Here is a 19,649-nt window from a genome sequence, read left to right on the forward strand (position 1 = left end):
CATAAACAGGGCTCTAATAAGTCTGTGTAAATGCCCAGTGGTTCATTCTAACCTGCGTTAAATGCACCCATTTGAATTATTCACCATTTTGACCAGCCGTCCATGGCCCTCCATCTCGGCTTAGTCTGTTTCAATATGCATCTCTTTATTTTAAAAGTTTAGACAGCTCTGCTCTAGAAAGTAGTAAACACTGATAAACCTTAGAATGAGAAGATGTGTCCAAACTTTAGCCTGTGGTGTATGTGTCATTTACTCATCTAGGATCACATTTTAAAGGTCTTATATTACGCAAAGTTGGCCATTGTGAGCTTTAAGCCGTCTGTTGTTTCCTCATCAAAAACACATGGAGTTGTGTTTGTTTCATTCACATGTGTTTGACTAATCCTCAATCTACATCTCCAAAGCTCAAAATGCTCTGTTAAATCCGAAAATAGTGTAATATGGATCTTTAATGCCAAAAAATAATTAAAACATGAATCATACTGGTCGAAGTATCTGCATTCCCAAATCCTTCATACGGATACATGAGTATCACAATGACCCTTCTCTGCAGTAGTATAAGTGGTATCATAACTCACCGTGTTGAATCCGGGGAAGAGGCTGAGAGCCGAGCCCGCGTCCAGTGGGAAGGGCAGGAACTGTTTGAGGGCCAGGGAGGGCTGCTGCACTGCACTGGCCAGCGGGGGGCGCACTAGAGCGGGCATCAGGCCGTTCTGACAGCTGGTCCCTACAGGAGGACACAGAGGGGACATGGTAAGAGGGGGACAAAGCCACAAGATGATCCAAATGTCCAACAGAGACAAGCTGCTCATGAGCACTGGGCATGGCTATTTTTACAGTGCCCAACGCATGCAATAGATACTTTGCAGTGACATCATGGTGGGGAAGAGGGGGTGCTACATGTATGTATATAGCGGAATGTTCAGCAGACACAATGCACATACTAACAAACACAACCAAAAAAGTTTTAAAATAGTCCAAAAACTCAAGAAAAAATACAAAATGGATTTAAACAACACATTTCAGGAGCCTGTGATCAGGAGGTGTTAGCTAGCTAGCTTATGACTAATGTTATTTGAGAGTGACTTGTTTAATTTAAATCAGCTCACTGTTGTAGTTCCAAGTAAGTCAGTTATTTATGTTCACACTGTGTTAAAATAAAGCTCAGATTAAGGCTAGCCTGAGTCACAGAGCATCAGACGGAGCAGTGCTTCCAGTTAGCAAGAAATGGAAATGTTGATGGCACCAGCTGCAAAGTATTCTAGACTCTATAGTTTCAAACGGAGCTGGAGGACATTTGCTGTGTAACTGTGAGATTGCAGATGTGTTGACCTGGTCTATGGTTAAAGGGCCCATATTATGCTATTTTCTGAGTTCTTCTGTTCCACCTTGTGATGTCATCATGTGGTAATACAGGAAGTGCTCCACTGTGTATTTTAAACTCCACACACCTTCACTAGAATCATTTGGATCACTTCAGCCCTGGAATTACCAATGTCTGCTGAACTAAAGGTAAAAGGAGCTGTGAACTTGAAAACTATCACTTCATGACATCACAAGGTGGAACAGAGCATTTTGAGCTTTGGAGATATGCGCAGCCTAATGATGCGGGATTACTCAAACACGTGTCAATGAAACAAAACACAACTCCAGGTCTGTTTCTGAAGACGTCTGTCAGTGTGAATGCAGCAAAGTGAAATGCTTTTTTTTTCACCCCCAAACCTGCTGGACTGAGCTGAAAAGACTTTAAGACATAAGATTAATATGGCAAGTTTGTGGAGCCAATCCCAAACAAGTCCTGATAAGGTTCGACATTTGTGGATTTCTCCCATAGAGTTATATAAGCCCCTGTCCACCATCTGAAATTATGACATCATCAAATTCTACACTGTGAACGTAACCTATTGGACGAGCGCTTATATACGACTGAGTACCTTGAATGAAATATCGAAATACTTGTCATGTTTCCACAGATAGATAGCAGTAGTGCGGCTGTCTTCCTGCATTCTGAGCATCCTAATTATTCACCGCGATGAGTTTATAAGCTCTTTTCCCAACTTTGAGAGCCAGAGTTTCGGTAACGCTAACGACAACTAGCATGCTAACACGCACTTCTTCGTTCTCTAACAATAAAACGCCTTGTAATTAGAAGCAGACAGCGCTCAGTGGACATATTTTGACCTCAAGAGCTGCTTATAAAATATATCTGTACTGAGGCGAGACACATTTTTCTTAAATACATGGGGAAAAATCGGGTACAGGGCCTTTAAGTATGGTCAGCGTGTCTTTTTTTTTGTGGAGGAACATATTTTTATAGCTTGACCTAATGGAAAAAGTGACACAAATTCAATAATAATCCCTAACCCTACTCACTATATTCTGTAAAGCAGTTTTTTCTCTCCCTCTCTTGGCCTGTCTGTCATTAGCAGATCAGGCTGGGAGCTGTTTTACACAATGAGCCTGTCCATAAATCTGCCTAATGTAGTCACCCGCTCACCCTGTCATTATCATGTCGTTATCTGCTGCAGGACGCGAGCGCTGCTGAGTGATTTCATTTAACTACATTCCATTCTGTAGTATGCATTGTTCAGGCTTTTAAAGTACTGTAGGACACCTGGGCACTGGTATTTCACTAATGACAACGTGTATGTATGGAAAACAAGTAACTCAGGCCAGGGCTCTCAAAAGAATCGAAAGTCATATGCGGGTCCATACCAAAGTTAGTGTCAAAACTAGATACTCATTTGAGCAGGTATCAATGCTAAAGAAGTCACATTCACAGGACAGAAATGAACCTTTTCTGAATAGTTTTAGAATGATCTTGAGCTGGATCTGAACAAGTATAAGAAACATAGACTAGTATACACTCATGGACCACTATGGAACCTACTGGACGACTGAGAAATTACACAGTTAGGGGAGTATAAAAGAAAGTACTATGATTTAATGTTGAAAATTATATTCTATTGTCTAAAGAAAGAGGTTTTGTTTACTATCATCGTGGTATCAGAATCAGTTTTAAGTATTGAGTCTAGTTTTAGTATTAAAATTGAGTTTGAGTATTTGGACAACACTACTTCAGACAAAATCACTAATTATTTCTGTGTCAACAAAAGTACACTGTTGCCAGCAAAAAGCGCATGAATTGGAGTGAAGGAAATTAAACACATATTATGCCTTTTTCAGATATTTGATGTCGAACTACAATACAACTAGATTATTTTACATTTTTGCTCACTGTGAACCCCTATATTGATCTAAACCAGTCCAGTGACTTCTTATTCACAACGGCAGAACTGATAGGCCCCATCTCTATATGTATCTATACAGTATTTCACTGCAGCAAACAGTGGGTTTTTCTTTACGAGTTTATGTTTTTAAAAAGTATGACATTTTAGAAGTCTTTCAAAAATAATCACGATTACTGAAACATGCAGGAATCAATCAAAGTACAACTCTAAGTAAAATCGTGGTGAAGAAGCACAGTGAAAAGCTCATAAAAGCTGATTTTTCATTTTGAATAAGTCCCATTTCATGAGAACTTAAAACACAGTGATTCATTTATTTGCACATTTTAAAAACTTTCACATTGAGAGGCAGAGTCTACCTTTGCAAAAACAACAACACACTCCAGAGTGTCATTAAGTGTCAAACTTACTTTTTTCTATCAAAGCTCTTAGAAAAATGTGCCTCTAACCAGCTGCTTGCCTGAACAATAACAATTTACTGGAAAATTCCAATTTGTTCCAAAGCTCTGAGACTGCGCTAATAAAAATAGTAAATGATTTATTTCTTGCAGATGATCCTGGCGTAGGCTGTTGTCGTCTTATTAGGCCTCAGCATCTGAGACAGTGGATCAATGAATGTGAATAAGAGCACATTTAAAACCCTATTGGAATCACTGGCACTGTATAAAAAAATGGATGATGTGTCTCCGTTCAAAGTCTTGTGCCAAAGGGTGTACCACAAGGCTCCATTCTTGCCCCTTTGCTGTTTTCTCTCTATCTTGTCCTGCTAGGTGACATCATTTGCAAACATAGCATACATTTCCACTGCTGTGGTGTTGCAATTTTTGTACATAAAATAATACATGAAAATAAAACTGAAATTAGGAGTTTAAACAGTGCATATTTCTGGGAAACACAGCTGGAGGTGTTTTGTTTCAGTTGCACAATTCTGAGTAATGCTGCATTATGAATTACCATTTATTATTTGGGTTGGATTATTCTGTACAAAGAAACATAACACAGCAACAGAACAATCTTCTAATTATTAATAAAGAAGTTAAAAGACAAAAGTAAGCCTTGGGCCACGCCAGCAGGACTGACCCGGGTGAATGTTGCTGTTAGCTCTGCATGTGCCACGCAGCAGCCGGACTCACATCATTGGAAACAGAACACAGTGATTTAAACCATAGAGAAGAGGCACGAGGCCAACACATCCACGCTCAACAAGTCTTTTCACAGTAATGAGAAGCAGAGGGGAGCGCTACACAAGGACCAAGACAATCAAACAGGATTTACACCACAAGAACACACAAATGACAAGCTCTCTGGGGCCTAGACAATGATGATGAAGAGATGGACATGGAGAGGCTGCGGAGGCTGATAGTGTTGCTGCTGCAGAGGGGAGATGGTGAGGATGGATGATGGTGAAAGTAGCATCGGTGGGCAATGGCTCTGATAGTGAGATGTGAACTGGAGGAAGCAATATACATGGGCTTCTTTCAAAAAATGTTGACCATAGACCATGTGTAATTATCCATTTAAAATATATGTGTAACTCTAAAGGTACAGTATGTAGCATTCTGCATGTCACCAGCATGATACCATGGTAACAGAAAGTTAAACCCATGCTTCAGAACATTCTCCATGGACATAGATGAGTTTTATGTCATACTGTGGGATATTATAGTGAAAGTAACAACATTTCCATGGAAACAAGCAGGAAGAGGTCTTTCTGGAGAGAGCAGATGCAAACCCCCTCACAGCAAAGACACATGTTTTTTCAGTACAATAAAACCAACTTAAAACAATTTATTTGAGTCAATTTTGGGGCTAAAAAGTTTCATACTGTGGCTTTAACAAAGTATAAATGGAAAAGGGGGATATACAACTTTAAATGAGGTCAACTATTAATCTTCTGAGTGTTTAGACTGGGCGGCAATAGCTCAGTTGGCGCGGTGCTCTTCCTCTGATTCGAGCGTCTGTGTCTGCTTGTCTGTGTACACTGGTGTATGAACGGGTGAGTTGTTCTTTGATGTAAAGTGCTCTGAGTGCCTTGGTGGAAAAGCGTCTTATAAAAGTGACCATTTGAATAGATTTTTACATAATACCCAAGCAAAAATGTTGTCTATTTGTATACTTACGCCCAGTTGTGCAGTGTTAATACTGACCCTTGAAAGGACACTTTTTGCACTTCCTGGTTGTACATGATATAATGGAGTCAGACAGTTAGAACATGGCTACAGGAGGTAGTGTATCTTTAACTTGTCAGCGTGCCCGCAGCCTCAGAGCACTACCATCTGTTGGAAAAGCTGCACACTGCGTCTTCAGCGCGGGCTCAGGTTGTGTTCCAGTGGAGATATGTCCTGACCACCATACAAGTGAGTCTGTCGCACTGTCAGACCAGAAGGGGGCGCTAGCAACAGGAGCATGATGTATCACACACATCTTGAGACATTACAGTGACATAAATTCATTTCCTGGAGACTGATCCTAAACTTAACCATAGTCGTTACTTGATTTAAAGTGGGACTAAACACCTCAACTCCGCCCACAACCACACATCAGATAGAGCTGCTAAACTGGGCAGTGCCTGAAGGACTAAACGGAGTTAGGAGGGAGGAGGGGATTTGTCTGGAGGTACAAGGAACAGGTATCTGCCCCTGTAGCCAGGTGTTAGTAATCAGAAACACCTCAAAATCAGGGCAGTCTTTTGTGATGTCACCAACTATTGACGTTCTTCTGTTTTTCACGTTTTGTCGAATCAGGTAAAGTCAAGTTCATTTATTTGAGGTATTTGAGGACATACAGAGGAGAGAAGCAGTTTTAACCAGCCTTGGACGGGCACCACTGACAAAATGTACACCTTGAATTATTTTTTTAATTGTTCTTAAAACAGCATTATGACTATGATCAGAAATGAGATAAACATGCAGGTCATGTCATGAGGTGCAAGTTTTGTACAAAAGAAGTGAATGGAAAGTGAAAAGTCACCTTGGATATTTCACATTTTCTAACTTAAAATAATGTCTGCGTTTGTAAAATATAGGTTATAAACTACACCTCTGTCTCCAATGAGGCATTTATGCGCTGGAGCTTCCTCTGCTGTCAGGAGCGGGAATGAACAATGGGAAAATAATGAAGAACAAATTAAGCCCCTTTGGCTACATGAATGCTATGCTAATAATAGAGCCATGTATTTGTTGTGAACACAGCTTTACCATAAATCTATTCTAGTGATGGTTTATGGGCTTAAAAACTGAACAGGAGAAATCTATAGTTTTACCTGTGATGCAACAATTTGGGCATAATACAAACAGAGCATTTTCGAGGCTCAGAAGAAATGACTCTGGATTAATGGATTAATGAGACAAGCGTGAATGAAGTAAATACAATTTCATGTATTTTTATTTACTTAATAGGGGCCCCTTAACATGTATGCAGCATCCCCCTAAAAACATGACATATTAGACATTTTTCGATATATCTCCCGCTAGGCCTTTAGTCGTTAGGTCTATTTGGTCGATGGAGTCTTAGTCAACCAAAATTTCTATTCATTGACCTCTTATTTTATTCAGATTATAAGGATTTATGTGGAACAACAGCAAAAAAGGAAAAGTTATGGGGTGAGTTGGCTAAAGATTTGTGAATAATTTGCATTTTTACATATAAATAGGGCTGTATTCTTTCCTAGTACTTTTTTTCTGCATAAAAAGTTGTTTCTGCATGAACTCCCATAAAAGTGTAGTCTTGGGTCAGATACATAGAGATACATGATAGTTTTGAGAACATTTGCCACGCCAGTTTTTTGGTCGACTGGTGTTTCGTCCAAGAATTTTTTCAAATGACTCCAACCCTGAAGCAGGACATGGAGAGGAGCAGGACATGGAGAGGAGCAGGACATGAAGAGGAGCAGGACATGAAGAGGAGCAGGACATGAAGAGGAGCAGGACGTGGAGGGGAGCAGGATGTGGAGGGGAGCAGGACGTGAAGAGGAGCAGGATGTGGAGGGGAGCAGGACGTGAAGAGGAGCAGGACGTGGAGAGGAGCAGGACGTGAAGAGGAGCAGGACGTGGAGAGGAGCAGGACGTGGAGAGGAGCAGGACGTGGAGAGGAGCAGGACGTGGAGAGGAGCAGGACGTGGAGACGAGCAGGACGTGGAGAGGAGCAGGACGTGAAGAGGAGGAGGACATGGAGGGGAGCAGGACGTGGAGGGGAGCAGGACGTGGAGAGGAGCAGGACGTGAAGAGGAGGAGGACGTGGAGGGGAGCAGGACGTGAAGAGGAGGAGGACGTGGAGGGGAGCAGGACGTGGAGAGGAGCAGGACATGAAGAGGAGGAGGACGTGGAGAGGAGCAGGACATGAAGAGGAGCAGGACGTGGAGAGGAGTAGGACGTGGAGAGGAGTAGGACGTGGAGAGGAGCAGGACGTGGAGAGGAGCAGGACGTGGAGGGGAGCAGGACGTGGAGAGGAGCAGGACGTGGAGAGGAGCAGGACGTGGAGAGGGGCAGGACGTGGAGAGGAGCAGGACGTGGAGGGGAGCAGGACGTGAAGAGGAGCAGGACGTGGAGAGGAGCAGGACGTGAAGAGGAGCAGGACGTGGAGAGGAGCAGGACGTGGAGAGGAGCAGGACGTGGAGAGGAGCAGGACGTGGAGAGGAGCAGGACGTGGAGAGGAGCAGGACGTGGAGAGGAGCAGGACGTGGAGAGGAGCAGGACGTGGAGACGAGCAGGACGTGGAGAGGAGCAGGACGTGAAGAGGAGGAGGACGTGGAGGGGAGCAGGACGTGGAGGGGAGCAGGACGTGGAGAGGAGCAGGACGTGGAGAGGAGCAGGACGTGGAGAGGGGCAGGACGTGGAGAGGAGCAGGACGTGGAGGGGAGCAGGACGTGAAGAGGAGCAGGACGTGGAGAGGAGCAGGACGTGGAGAGGAGCAGGACGTGGAGAGGAGCAGGACGTGGAGAGGAGCAGGACGTGGAGAGGAGCAGGACGTGGAGAGGAGCAGGACGTGGAGAGGAGCAGGACGTGGAGAGGAGCAGGACGTGGAGAGGAGCAGGACGTGGAGACGAGCAGGACGTGGAGAGGAGCAGGACGTGAAGAGGAGGAGGACGTGGAGGGGAGCAGGACGTGGAGGGGAGCAGGACGTGGAGAGGAGCAGGACGTGAAGAGGAGGAGGACGTGGAGGGGAGCAGGACGTGAAGAGGAGGAGGACGTGGAGGGGAGCAGGACGTGGAGAGGAGCAGGACATGAAGAGGAGGAGGACGTGGAGAGGAGCAGGACATGAAGAGGAGCAGGACGTGGAGAGGAGTAGGACGTGGAGAGGAGCAGGACGTGGAGAGGAGCAGGACGTGGAGGGGAGCAGGACGTGGAGAGGAGCAGGACGTGGAGACGAGCAGGACGTGGAGAGGAGGAGGACGTGGAGGGGAGCAGGACGTGGAGAGGAGCAGGACATGAAGAGGAGGAGGACGTGGAGAGGAGCAGGACATGAAGAGGAGCAGGACGTGGAGAGGAGTAGGACGTGAAGAGGAGCAGGACGTGGAGAGGAGCAGGACGTGAAGAGGAGCAGGACGTGGAGAGGAGCAGGACGTGGAGAGGAGCAGGACGTGGAGAGGAGCAGGACGTGGAGAGGAGCAGGACGTGGAGAGGAGCAGGACGTGGAGACGAGCAGGACGTGGAGAGGAGCAGGACGTGAAGAGGAGGAGGACGTGGAGGGGAGCAGGACGTGGAGGGGAGCAGGACGTGGAGAGGAGCAGGACGTGAAGAGGAGGAGGACGTGGAGGGGAGCAGGACGTGAAGAGGAGGAGGACGTGGAGGGGAGCAGGACGTGGAGAGGAGCAGGACATGAAGAGGAGGAGGACGTGGAGAGGAGCAGGACATGAAGAGGAGCAGGACGTGGAGAGGAGTAGGACGTGGAGAGGAGTAGGACGTGGAGAGGAGCAGGACGTGGAGAGGAGCAGGACGTGGAGGGGAGCAGGACGTGGAGAGGAGCAGGACGTGGAGAGGGGCAGGACGTGGAGAGGGGCAGGACGTGGAGAGGAGCAGGATGTGGAGAGGAGCAGGACGTGGAGAGGAGCAGGACGTGGAGAGGAGTAGGACGTGGAGGGGAGCAGGACGTGGAGGGGAGCAGGACGTGGAGAGGAGCAGGACGTGGAGAGGAGCAGGACGTGGAGAGGAGCAGGACGTGGAGAGGAGCAGGACGTGGAGAGGAGCAGGACGTGGAGAGGAGCAGGACGTGGAGAGGAGCAGGACGTGGAGAGGGGCAGGACGTGGAGAGGGGCAGGACGTGGAGAGGGGCAGGACGTGGAGAGGAGCAGGACGTGGAGAGGAGCAGGATGTGGAGAGGAGCAGGACGTGGAGAGGAGTAGGACGTGGAGAGGAGTAGGACGTGGAGAGGAGCAGGACGTGGAGAGGAGCAGGACGTGGAGGGGAGCAGGACGTGGAGAGGAGCAGGACGTGGAGAGGAGCAGGACGTGGAGAGGAGCAGGACGTGGAGGGGAGCAGGCTGATGCTGCATTAGGATGAAGTACAATAGGCTGAGACGTGCCCGGACAGCAGCGCATTCCAGCCACTGGCACTCAGAGGAGAGGGGGAGGGGTGGAGAGGAGGAGAGGGAAGAGAGAGAAGAGGGAGGGGGGAGGGAAAAAGGAAGGAGGAGAGAAAGAAAGAAAAAGAAATGAGTGGAGAGAGAGAGGAGAGTGAATGAGCAGGGTCCCGGCATGATCCTTTACCTCAGAATCACCCTGGCCTCGAGACATGCACTTAACAGGAGAAAGAGGGAGAGAAGGAAAGTGGGAGAGAGGAGAGAGAAGGGGATAGAGAGAAAAGCAAGATGGAGAGAAGGGCAGAGAGAAAGAGAGCAGCAGCCAGATGGTTTGAACAAAGCACTGTTCACAAGACAAACTCCTTTTGTCATGGTTACACAAGGAGTTTGTCTTGTGAATTGGAGAGAGGGACAAATAGAGAGGGCAGGCGGTCAGAAGGAAAAAGGGTCAGAAGGAGGGATGATCAGATGGAGATAAGGTTTAAAGTAGAGATAGTCAGATGGAGAGATGAGCAGCTGGTTTGGACCTTGTTTAGTCCTGGTTTAGACCTGGAATAGTCCCTGGCAGACCTTTAGCTTAATAGTTTAATTGTCTCATTTTCCCTGGATCCATTAAGGGTGCAATCACACATAGACCACATCAGAATAGGGACTAAGCTGGGACAAATTTCGGAAGTAATCCGGGACTAGACCAGAAATAAACCAGGACTAAGTGGGACTAAACTGGGCTCAAAGCACGACCCAACAGGGACATATGTGAACAGTAAAACTAATGTTAGCTAATTAAGCAACATGCCAGACGTGCTAATACAAGCACACAGGTGTAATGAATGTGATTTGACGGCAGAAAGACTCAGAACGAGTCTGGTGATGATTAACGGACTTAAAAACTGTGCTGCACAGGATTTATTAAAAAAGCATGATATAAGTAGCATGATAAACTATGTTTTTTGACGAGGGAACAAAGTCAAATTTACAAGCACAATAAAGTTTACCTTGAATCATCCTGACAGTTTAACACCAAACTCCATGACAGACCTTTGACCTGTCTCCAACTCAGTTTAAACTACAGAGCTTCTACAGTGTTGTGATGTCACGTGAACCCAACCTGTTATCAGGTATGAAGTCTTAAATGCACTCTGTTCAGCAGGTTATTAGAGATAATTAAGCTGTCAGCTTCAGTTTAGTTTCAAATCCAGCGTATATACAGAACAGTATTACATTGCCCTCCACACATGTCCAGACAGAGGAAAATGGAAGTTTGTGTACAGTTGACACTCCTTAAATACATGCACTTTTTTACCTAACGCTTTACCAAAGTTACACTATAGAAGCTTAAAGGGCCTGTGCGCAATTTAACCCATGAATTTGAAAATAATACAAACTGTGCCTTACCCCAGTACAGACACACTGTATACACAGCTGAGGTTAAATTAAGTCCACTGTGTGCTGTCTGCATCTAAGTATAAAGCATTTTCTTGTCTGATTATCAGGAAGTGTGTGGTTAGCATGCTAGTTCTTGTTAGCATTACTGTGACAGCAAAATGTTGCTAATAAATGGTGAATAATTAGCTGTTCATGTGACTGAAAGGTTTTTATTTTGCAGTCTTCTCTTTTAATGTTAATTTTATGATGATTATTTATTTATTACTAGCCTTAGCAAGACGTGTTCTCTGTTAACCTGTGTGTGTGTGTGTGTGTGTGTAGTAAAGTTGTGACACAGCTACAGGCCTCTAACGACCTCTTGTATTTGATTGTAAATGAATCCTTTGATTGTTTTTTGTAATTTATTTTGTACCAGTTTAAAACTCGTTGAGCCTCCTTTTGTTGTATAATTCAAATTTTATTCTCACTTGTAACCCTCAAATTTACTTTATAATTAAAGAGCCACTTATTATTTATCCTTTTACCATCTGGGTTATGTTACTTCCTTTCATCCCTAGGGGCAGTTTTTAACATCGGGGGCTGTTCAGGATCTTTCTAACCATTCCTGGCTTAATAAATGGCCAAATTCATTGATAAGTGAGAACAGGGTAAGTGTGATTGTATTCGGAAATCCAAAAATGACATCATTTGATTTGCAGGAATTTTTGGATGATCTCTCTATCAACAAAACTGACAAATGCAGAAAGGTTTAATTGTTATTGCTGAATATTATGATATTCACTACGCCAGAACTGTCAGAAAAGACGAACTCAAGCTGCTCGTGAGGGTCGGGTTGGTGGAGAAGGGTTTGCTGTCTTTTCCAGAGGCTGGAGCCTTCAGAAACACTGTAACACATGGAAACCAGCAAGGCCAAGTTGCAGTTGCAGTTCAAATTTGAGGAGAAGCTGTTTTTTGTTGTTTTTTGTTTTGTTTTGTTTTTTTTTGCAATTAAAACATCTGTAATTGAAACAATGGAAGATATGTATGTTTAATGCCATAATGTGGAATATCCTAGGTAAAGAAAAGGCATTGTGACACAATGGAGACAAAATGATGGTGCAGTCTCTGCCAGAAAAGTTCCGCAGCAGTGCACTTTTAAATAAATGCTTAATGACTGTGATCGGGTGTAAACGGATAATGGTCCTAAATTATGCAGACAGAGAGAAGTGTCTTGCTCAAGTATGTACTTATAAACAGTGATCAAACTGTCAACCTTCAAGCAAGTGACACACCTGCCCATCCAAAGTCACGCAGTACACTGACATCACATACACAGAAAGTAACGTACATTTATACACAAGACTCATTTACAGTGTCCACACCTTTTACCAACAAACAAGGTTCACATTATAAAAGTAACATTATACAAAGACAAAATTTCATTAGTCTAATAATACCAAGGTGGGTTAAAGATGAAGTACCAAACTTTAAGGAAAGAACTGTATTTATTTTTGTATATGAGATAAACATGTTCAAATCAAATATAATTTTTACTCATAACTATTCCAATGCTGACTTATGCTGAATTATAGAAACACTGGGCATGATGTCTCATTTCTTAATGTTATAATTTGGTGTTTTGGTTCTCACAGTGATTATCCAATCAGAAAACAGGATGAGTCTCACATGAGTCTTTGGGAGCCAAATCTGAAATCCAGTTGGTTTAAACCTAAAATGCCTCTCTCTGATCTGAATGGTCACTACCTAAAGCCCAGCACCTGCAGACAATCACTTCCTTACACTAACACCAATCTACGATACAATCTACAATTTATTACATTTTACCTTCTACCTCGTAAGACGATTGAACTCAACTCTAACCACAACAATAAAAGACTAAAAGAACATACTAATAAAATGTTTTTTCCGTCTCATTCCTGTTCCAAGTATTCCATGACCTCCCAAGGCTCCGTGACTCACTTTCGTTACATAAGACTCTCTCAGCTCTGACATGTCCACTCAGCCGCTGTACAAGTGCTTTTACTGCTCATTCACAAAGCCCCTGTACTGTCCAGGGAGGGCACCCAGAGGAATGACCTGACTCCACTCACAAAGACACAATCGCTCTATTCAAACACATCAAATCTAAGATTTAAGGCGCTGCACCTGATTTTTATTAAAAACTTGAAAAACAGAACTAGTTTATTTTACAGGAACTTCATGCAGCCTGCACGCTTAGTGTTTACAATCACAACTGAACCTGTGTGTCCAGAGCCCTAACCTACAGACAGAGACACATACAAGTGTGTCTCATTGTCAGTTTATGGACAGGCCTCATGTGAAGGTGAGAACCTCCAGAATCCACTCACTGAGCTGCAGAGGCTGCACTAGCACTGATTCATGATTAGCTGCAGGTGCTGGAGTTTAAGTAGCAGTGTTGGTCTGATTACTTTGCAAAACTAGACTGAGACTACTGATTACTGGTCTGATTATTTTATTTCAAAAGTAATTTGATTACTGATGACTATAAGTTACTTAAAACAACAACAACAACAAGAACAACATAAAGCTCAGGAACTATCTCATAAAAAGCATGAATTCTTCACACTAATCCCTCTTTTTGTTGTAGAAGCTCATTTCACACAGAGGCGTCGTGCACAGTCCTTCATAAGACCATATTTGGTTGTTTTGGTTTACAACTGAGTCTGACACTAGAACATGACGTCTCTGCTCCTGTTTATATTTTTACTGGTTTATGACACAGTTCTATGGGTTACACACATTTTTGGCAGGTAAAAAGTAACTCAAAGTGACTAGGGCAAGTAACTGTAATCTAATTACTGTACTCAAGTCTCAACTGTAACTAGTCACATTACTGCATTACTAAAAAGTAATCTGATTACACCTTGTTCCGTGTCGCACAGTATGACATTAAACTAATATATCTTGTATCTATCTAACGTGTTTTATTGCATATCCTTTGTTAGTCTCCATTGAGGTTGATAAATTTTATGCCATACTGCGTAACATTCCAGGCAAAACAATAGTATCTCCATGGAGACGAGTAGATGCCGGACCCTCCACAGGAAAAGTGATTTTAAGCTAAGTAGATCTGTTCTGTCAGGAGACTCCACTGTGCGATGAATAAGTCAGTGTATGAACGCAGTGTTTGTCTATGGAAATATCATATCCACTCAATATGTGTCTTCTGCCAAAATACAACTGCGCACATCCAGTTTCAATTCAAATGTGAACCCACGCTTCTGTGCTACATTCATCTGAAAATAAACACTCCACTCCCCCCAGACACGAGTGAGACCGCCAAGCCCATGTCTCGTCCAGGACCGTCCGTTTTACACAGAGCATGCACACAGAGATGGGTCGCGTTGGAGGGAATGCCAATGGATTTCTGGAGAAGAGACAAGCTGCTCCGGATCTCAAAATAAACAAGTGACATAGTCTTTGGAGCTGCACCATCCAAACCTTGACCTCCCGTGCTTTTTTTTTTTTTTCCTGTTTGAGACAAGGATTCATTTAATGAGTTTTGTGTTTAAAAGATGGCTTCTGAAATTAAACTAAAGTGCACATTCGACCAGAAATACATTTTGTTCCTCCTTCTTACCCTGCTCTAACTGTATTTCCCGGACTATAAGTTGCACTTTTTTTCATTTCATTCGTTTGACCAGGGGTGCGATTTATACTCCGGTGCAGTTTATATGTGAAAATATGTTTTTTTCTTTATTATTATGCATTTTTGGCTGGTGCAACTTATACGCCGGAAAATACGGTACTTCAAACCTATTCATGTAGAAGAGCAAGTACATTTCTTCCCATTCCCATTCCCTCCACAGCTGTGAAACCGTCTCCTGCCTCAACCTCTCCATCTTCACCATCACCAGAGTCTAGGCCCAATGAGAGATTTTTCCAACAAATCCACCACTGAATTCTTGCGTGTATTTGACCAATCCTCTCTCTACATTATCTTGAGGATTTATTGCACCTGTTTTGGTTTGATGGGATGAGCAAACACAGGGAGAACCACATGGAAAAGCTCGGGCAACCTGGGATTTGAACCCAGAACCTTATTGCTGTGTAATACCATGTAATTCATAACCAGTGAATGTCTCGATTGTCAGATGGACAAGGCATTGTGTCCTGAACATAACCATAGATTCTACAGTACTCCCAGATGGCTGAGACAGTGACTAACCACACAGTCTGATGTTAGTACTCAAAGGGATTATGATCAGACATAAATCAGATGGGTTTGTTGTTTACATGTCATTTTAATATTGTTATAACTCCAAAAATCTGATAATAATCGGATTTGGAGTGCGCATGTAACCACAGCCAGTTCATCTGACGTGAGTAATGTGATATTTTTCTTTTCTGATCGGTCACACTTGTGCAGGACATGGACAATTACACTAATGTACCAAAACATGAGAAAATGTTAAAGAAAATACAAATATAAAATTCATAGCAAACAACAATTGCATCAGTTACGCTGTTAAAGAGGCACGTCCCCATGTGTCTTTGAAAAATATGATTGAAAATTAAATGGCTGGGTTATCCGATTATTTTAATCTGATTTTTACTGACCGTGTAAATGTATCCACTGCTGGACATGGATTACAGGGACTCACTGAGGTTTTGTTCATTTTATTTTTATTTATAATTTTACAATATGTTCTCTATAATGGACAGCAGAGACACTTTGAAGGTAAATGCATCTGAAGTTAATCTAACAACTGTTTTGAAAAGAAGATCCATCAATTACAGCACAAGTGTCCCAGCGTCTATTATAACGGACATTTATAAATTATTACTATTTTAAGACACAAATATTAAAATGAATGTGAATAAGATTGATACATTTACTCTTAAAGGATCAAGAAATACAAATACAAGCAAATAAAATATTGTTGAAATTGTATGAATAAAGGGAGTTTGATTTACCTTTTCCTTGTACCACGAAATGCACCATTCTGAATATCAGCCTTTTTGGATTAAAGGAAAAGGCGGTTCCAAAAGTCCCAGCCAAGAAGATGACCTATCAGCAGAAAGTCCTGGACGTGCTCTACAGAGTACATCAGGAATTAAGAGACTATCTGAAAACGCTTAAAAGATAGACTGAACTCAGTGTCCTTTATCAAGAACACAAATGAATGGGCCGGATATACAGGGTGTCCATGGAGTCACTTTACAATTTAATGTATCACAAAGGAAACTGATAAGACATCTTTATCAGACTTTTTCTATTGTGCTCCGTGGTTTACAAAGTTTTTGACCTCATTTAATACAGCTTTATATGGGCCCCATCACCGCCTCATCAATGGTTACAATCACATCTGTTATCTTTTGCTTTAGTTCAGTAATGTGCCATATCTTTGTTCGATGCGCGATATCTTTAACATAGCCCCGTAGAAAGAAATGCAGATTGGTCCATCCCTTCCAATCCAACAGTCTGGAAACTCATGAACGTGCAGACCCCAGTGTGGTGCCACCATTTTGCTGGAAAATGATGGTCGGCTGAAGGTCCTGCAGTTGTGGAGCCACATATTCAGTCAAAAGGGCAAGGTCGACATCTGCAGTAAGTCGTCTCTCGTGGAACTTTTATAACCACTGAGTACAATAGATCAAATGTAATCAATATTAGATGAACACCCTGCACTTCAATGTGACTGGGAACTAGGGCCGTGCAATGAATCTAATGTAATACAATTATGAAATCTTAATGAAGTAGTTACTAAGCCTGAATCACTCTTAATAAACCTTTAATAAGTCTTTGCTCATGCTTTATAAGTCTGTATTTTCCCTAATCGAGCAGCCAGTACAGCATCCAAGAACCTATCTCCAGATGTTGACCTTGGCTTGGTCAGGACTACCTTAGCTGGAGGATTTGACCGTTTGCGTGTATAAATGTCTACTTTGCATGCTGTAGATTCAACGGGGGAAACCAGAGCAACTAGAGCGAACCCAACCAGTCACAGGGAGAAGATGCAAACTCATCACACAAACCACCTACATGGTTATGGAGTCGACCTTCTAGCTGCGAGGCATAATTGCTATTTGCTATTTTGTCCTAGCAATAATTACACTCTAGAATACAGCAAATGGATTATAGGCGTTAAACTCGCTCCCCTCTGGCATTCAATCACATAGGGACGTTAGGATATTACTAATTGACCTACTGACTGCTGGGAGGGTCAATTCATTTCTCGCGGGGTCATTTTTTACGCACGAATATAAACCATTCCATACCGCGCCAGACCGTTTTACAGCGTCTATCACAACTCTCCGCACTTAATATGGTTTAGTAATGAAATGATTGGCTGTAATTCAACTGTCTCGTCTCGTTTCCGTCGGCAACGCGCGGCCCGGTCCGGCGTTGTCAGGGGGGATTCATTTCCGGGCGCGCGGGGATATTAGCATAAATCAGCCCCCGGTTACGTCCCCCCACGGCGATGTAACGGGGAGACGAGGGTGACACTAATAACGCGGGGGAGCTCGGTGGGTGGGTGGGTGCGGGAAAGGCGGGAAGGGGTGGGTGCCTTTGGAAGAGTGGGAGTGTGTAGGACAAGAAGGCCTAAGTGTCCTCTACTCAAAAAAGTCCAATTTGCAATGCTTGGGTTGTAAGTAGGTCACAAGAGAAATAGTGATATAGAGAATAATATTAAAACTAAATTATGCCAATGACACAATAAGCCGAAAGCAAGAAAATCTAAAAAAAAACTGATGTAAAATGTCATTAAAGGTAATTAAAAACATAACTAAATGAAACAATAGAGCAGTAAATACAATAATAATAGAAAAGCTCATCAGATCCACTGGCAGGGCAGTTTGAGGAGAGTAACAGCCCTCAGGACAAAAGTGTCCCTCCTCTGTGTCCCCTCTGTCCTCTGTGTCCTGCAGAATCACAGCAGTGCCCAGGGGGAGCCAGGTGAGCTCTGGAGACTCAACAGGAAAGTGTCACTCTCCGCTTTGTTGTTTCGGTTGGTCATGAGACAGGCTATTTCTTCTGGAACATCTTCAACCGTATTTGGTGTAGAACGCTTGTTGCATTTTTAAATTCAATTAAAATGTATTAATACAGCACATTTAAAGAAAATATTTTAGCTGCCCAAAGTGCTTCGCATAAAAGTCAACTGTTGCAAAAATGTTCAGATCTAGCTGGTTAGCATTGTTAGCTCTACAGATACAGGAAAAACAAACAAATCACACAGTCCAGTAGTCCTTAGCTACTGTCCTTTGAACTGCACATGATGCGCTTCTTAGTTGATCAAAATCTCCAAATGTTAAGTTAAAAATATCAGATAAAATTGCTCAGTGTGGCAGCCAGTCAGCCACAAGAGCAGTCAACCATGTAAGCAGATTACAGCCTAATATAACCCTTTTCTGCACTGACTTCTGCATCACCTTTTCTGCAGCCACCACACTTCTTATAAATAGTTAAATCGTTGCATAACTATGTAAACATGCCAGACATAGCACAAAAACATCTAAAGTCAATATTACTCTTGGCCACAGCAGCTTTCTGATGACATTCAAACCTGACACGTATCCTGCCAAATCATTTGTAGGCCGCGTTTATTCATAAAGTGCATTGGTATGTCTTTCTTTATCCATGTAACGTCAAACTAAAGCTTAGATAAACTTTTATTATTATGGAAACAAAAGCTTAAAATCTTAGTAGCAAAGATCTCATGGAACAGTAACGCCTTCCTAGATATCAATAATACAAGAAAACGTGTGTAAAGCGAGTACAAATGTCCATAACAAATGAAGAATTATCCAAAAGTGTGAATGAAACAAAACAAGTCCAGGTATGTTTTTGAGGAGGTAACAACATTTTAACACTGCTTAGAGCTCACAAGAGTCAGTTTAGCAAAATATAGGGCCTTTAAGGAATCAGAGAGCTAGCACAACACAATCAGCATACATCCCGCTAATGAAACCACCCCACATCGCATCAGGTTTGTGAAGTCGTAGTGCATCGTTTAGTTTTGTCCTGCTGTTATGAAAAACTGCAGTGAGTAAGGAGAGTTTAAAAAGGGCCTGGGACGACATCTAAAACCTCTTAAGACATGTTTTTCGATGAAGGAACAACGTCATAACATGGTAGAAAGCTCCAAAAATCCATTTAGCATAATACCCCCTCTTTAAGCTAAATCTTGGACCGCAAACATATCAGATTGTCTGTTTCCGTCAGTCGTCCGCTCTTCCAGGAACAGGGAGGAGCGGCGGGGGCCCACATCACCACTACATTGTCCCACATTAATAATTCAACGTTTACTCAGCGGCTATGGTCTTGATGTCTCGGCTCTGGGTCAGAACTTTCCTCCTGGTACAAATCTAAATCCAATTAGAGATAAGCGCTGCGCTCAGTATGCGGCTGTTGTCCCGTGGTATGATTACTCTCTCTAATGGAGTGCTCTGATTGTCTTCTGAAGTCCGTAAGTGCGCCTCACCGCCGCCCGGCCCCCATTACCCCCCCAGCGTCTGCGCACATGGCTCCTA

General features: G+C 43.3%; 1 protein-coding gene across 1 annotated transcript in view; it reads right to left on the minus strand.

The window, feature by feature from the left end:
- The window catches only part of znf385d (zinc finger protein 385D), a 152,811-nt gene that overhangs the window by 108,668 nt on the left and 24,494 nt on the right, over nucleotides 1–19,649 (minus strand). The window contains exon 2 of the mRNA XM_033981402.2: nucleotides 579–727. Within this exon, the coding sequence (XP_033837293.2) occupies nucleotides 579–727 (149 nt within the window). The remainder of the gene's footprint in view (nucleotides 1–578; nucleotides 728–19,649) is intronic.

This window comes from Periophthalmus magnuspinnatus, chromosome 16 (genome assembly GCF_009829125.3).
Source record: "Periophthalmus magnuspinnatus isolate fPerMag1 chromosome 16, fPerMag1.2.pri, whole genome shotgun sequence".
Taxonomy (NCBI): domain Eukaryota; kingdom Metazoa; phylum Chordata; class Actinopteri; order Gobiiformes; family Gobiidae; genus Periophthalmus; species Periophthalmus magnuspinnatus.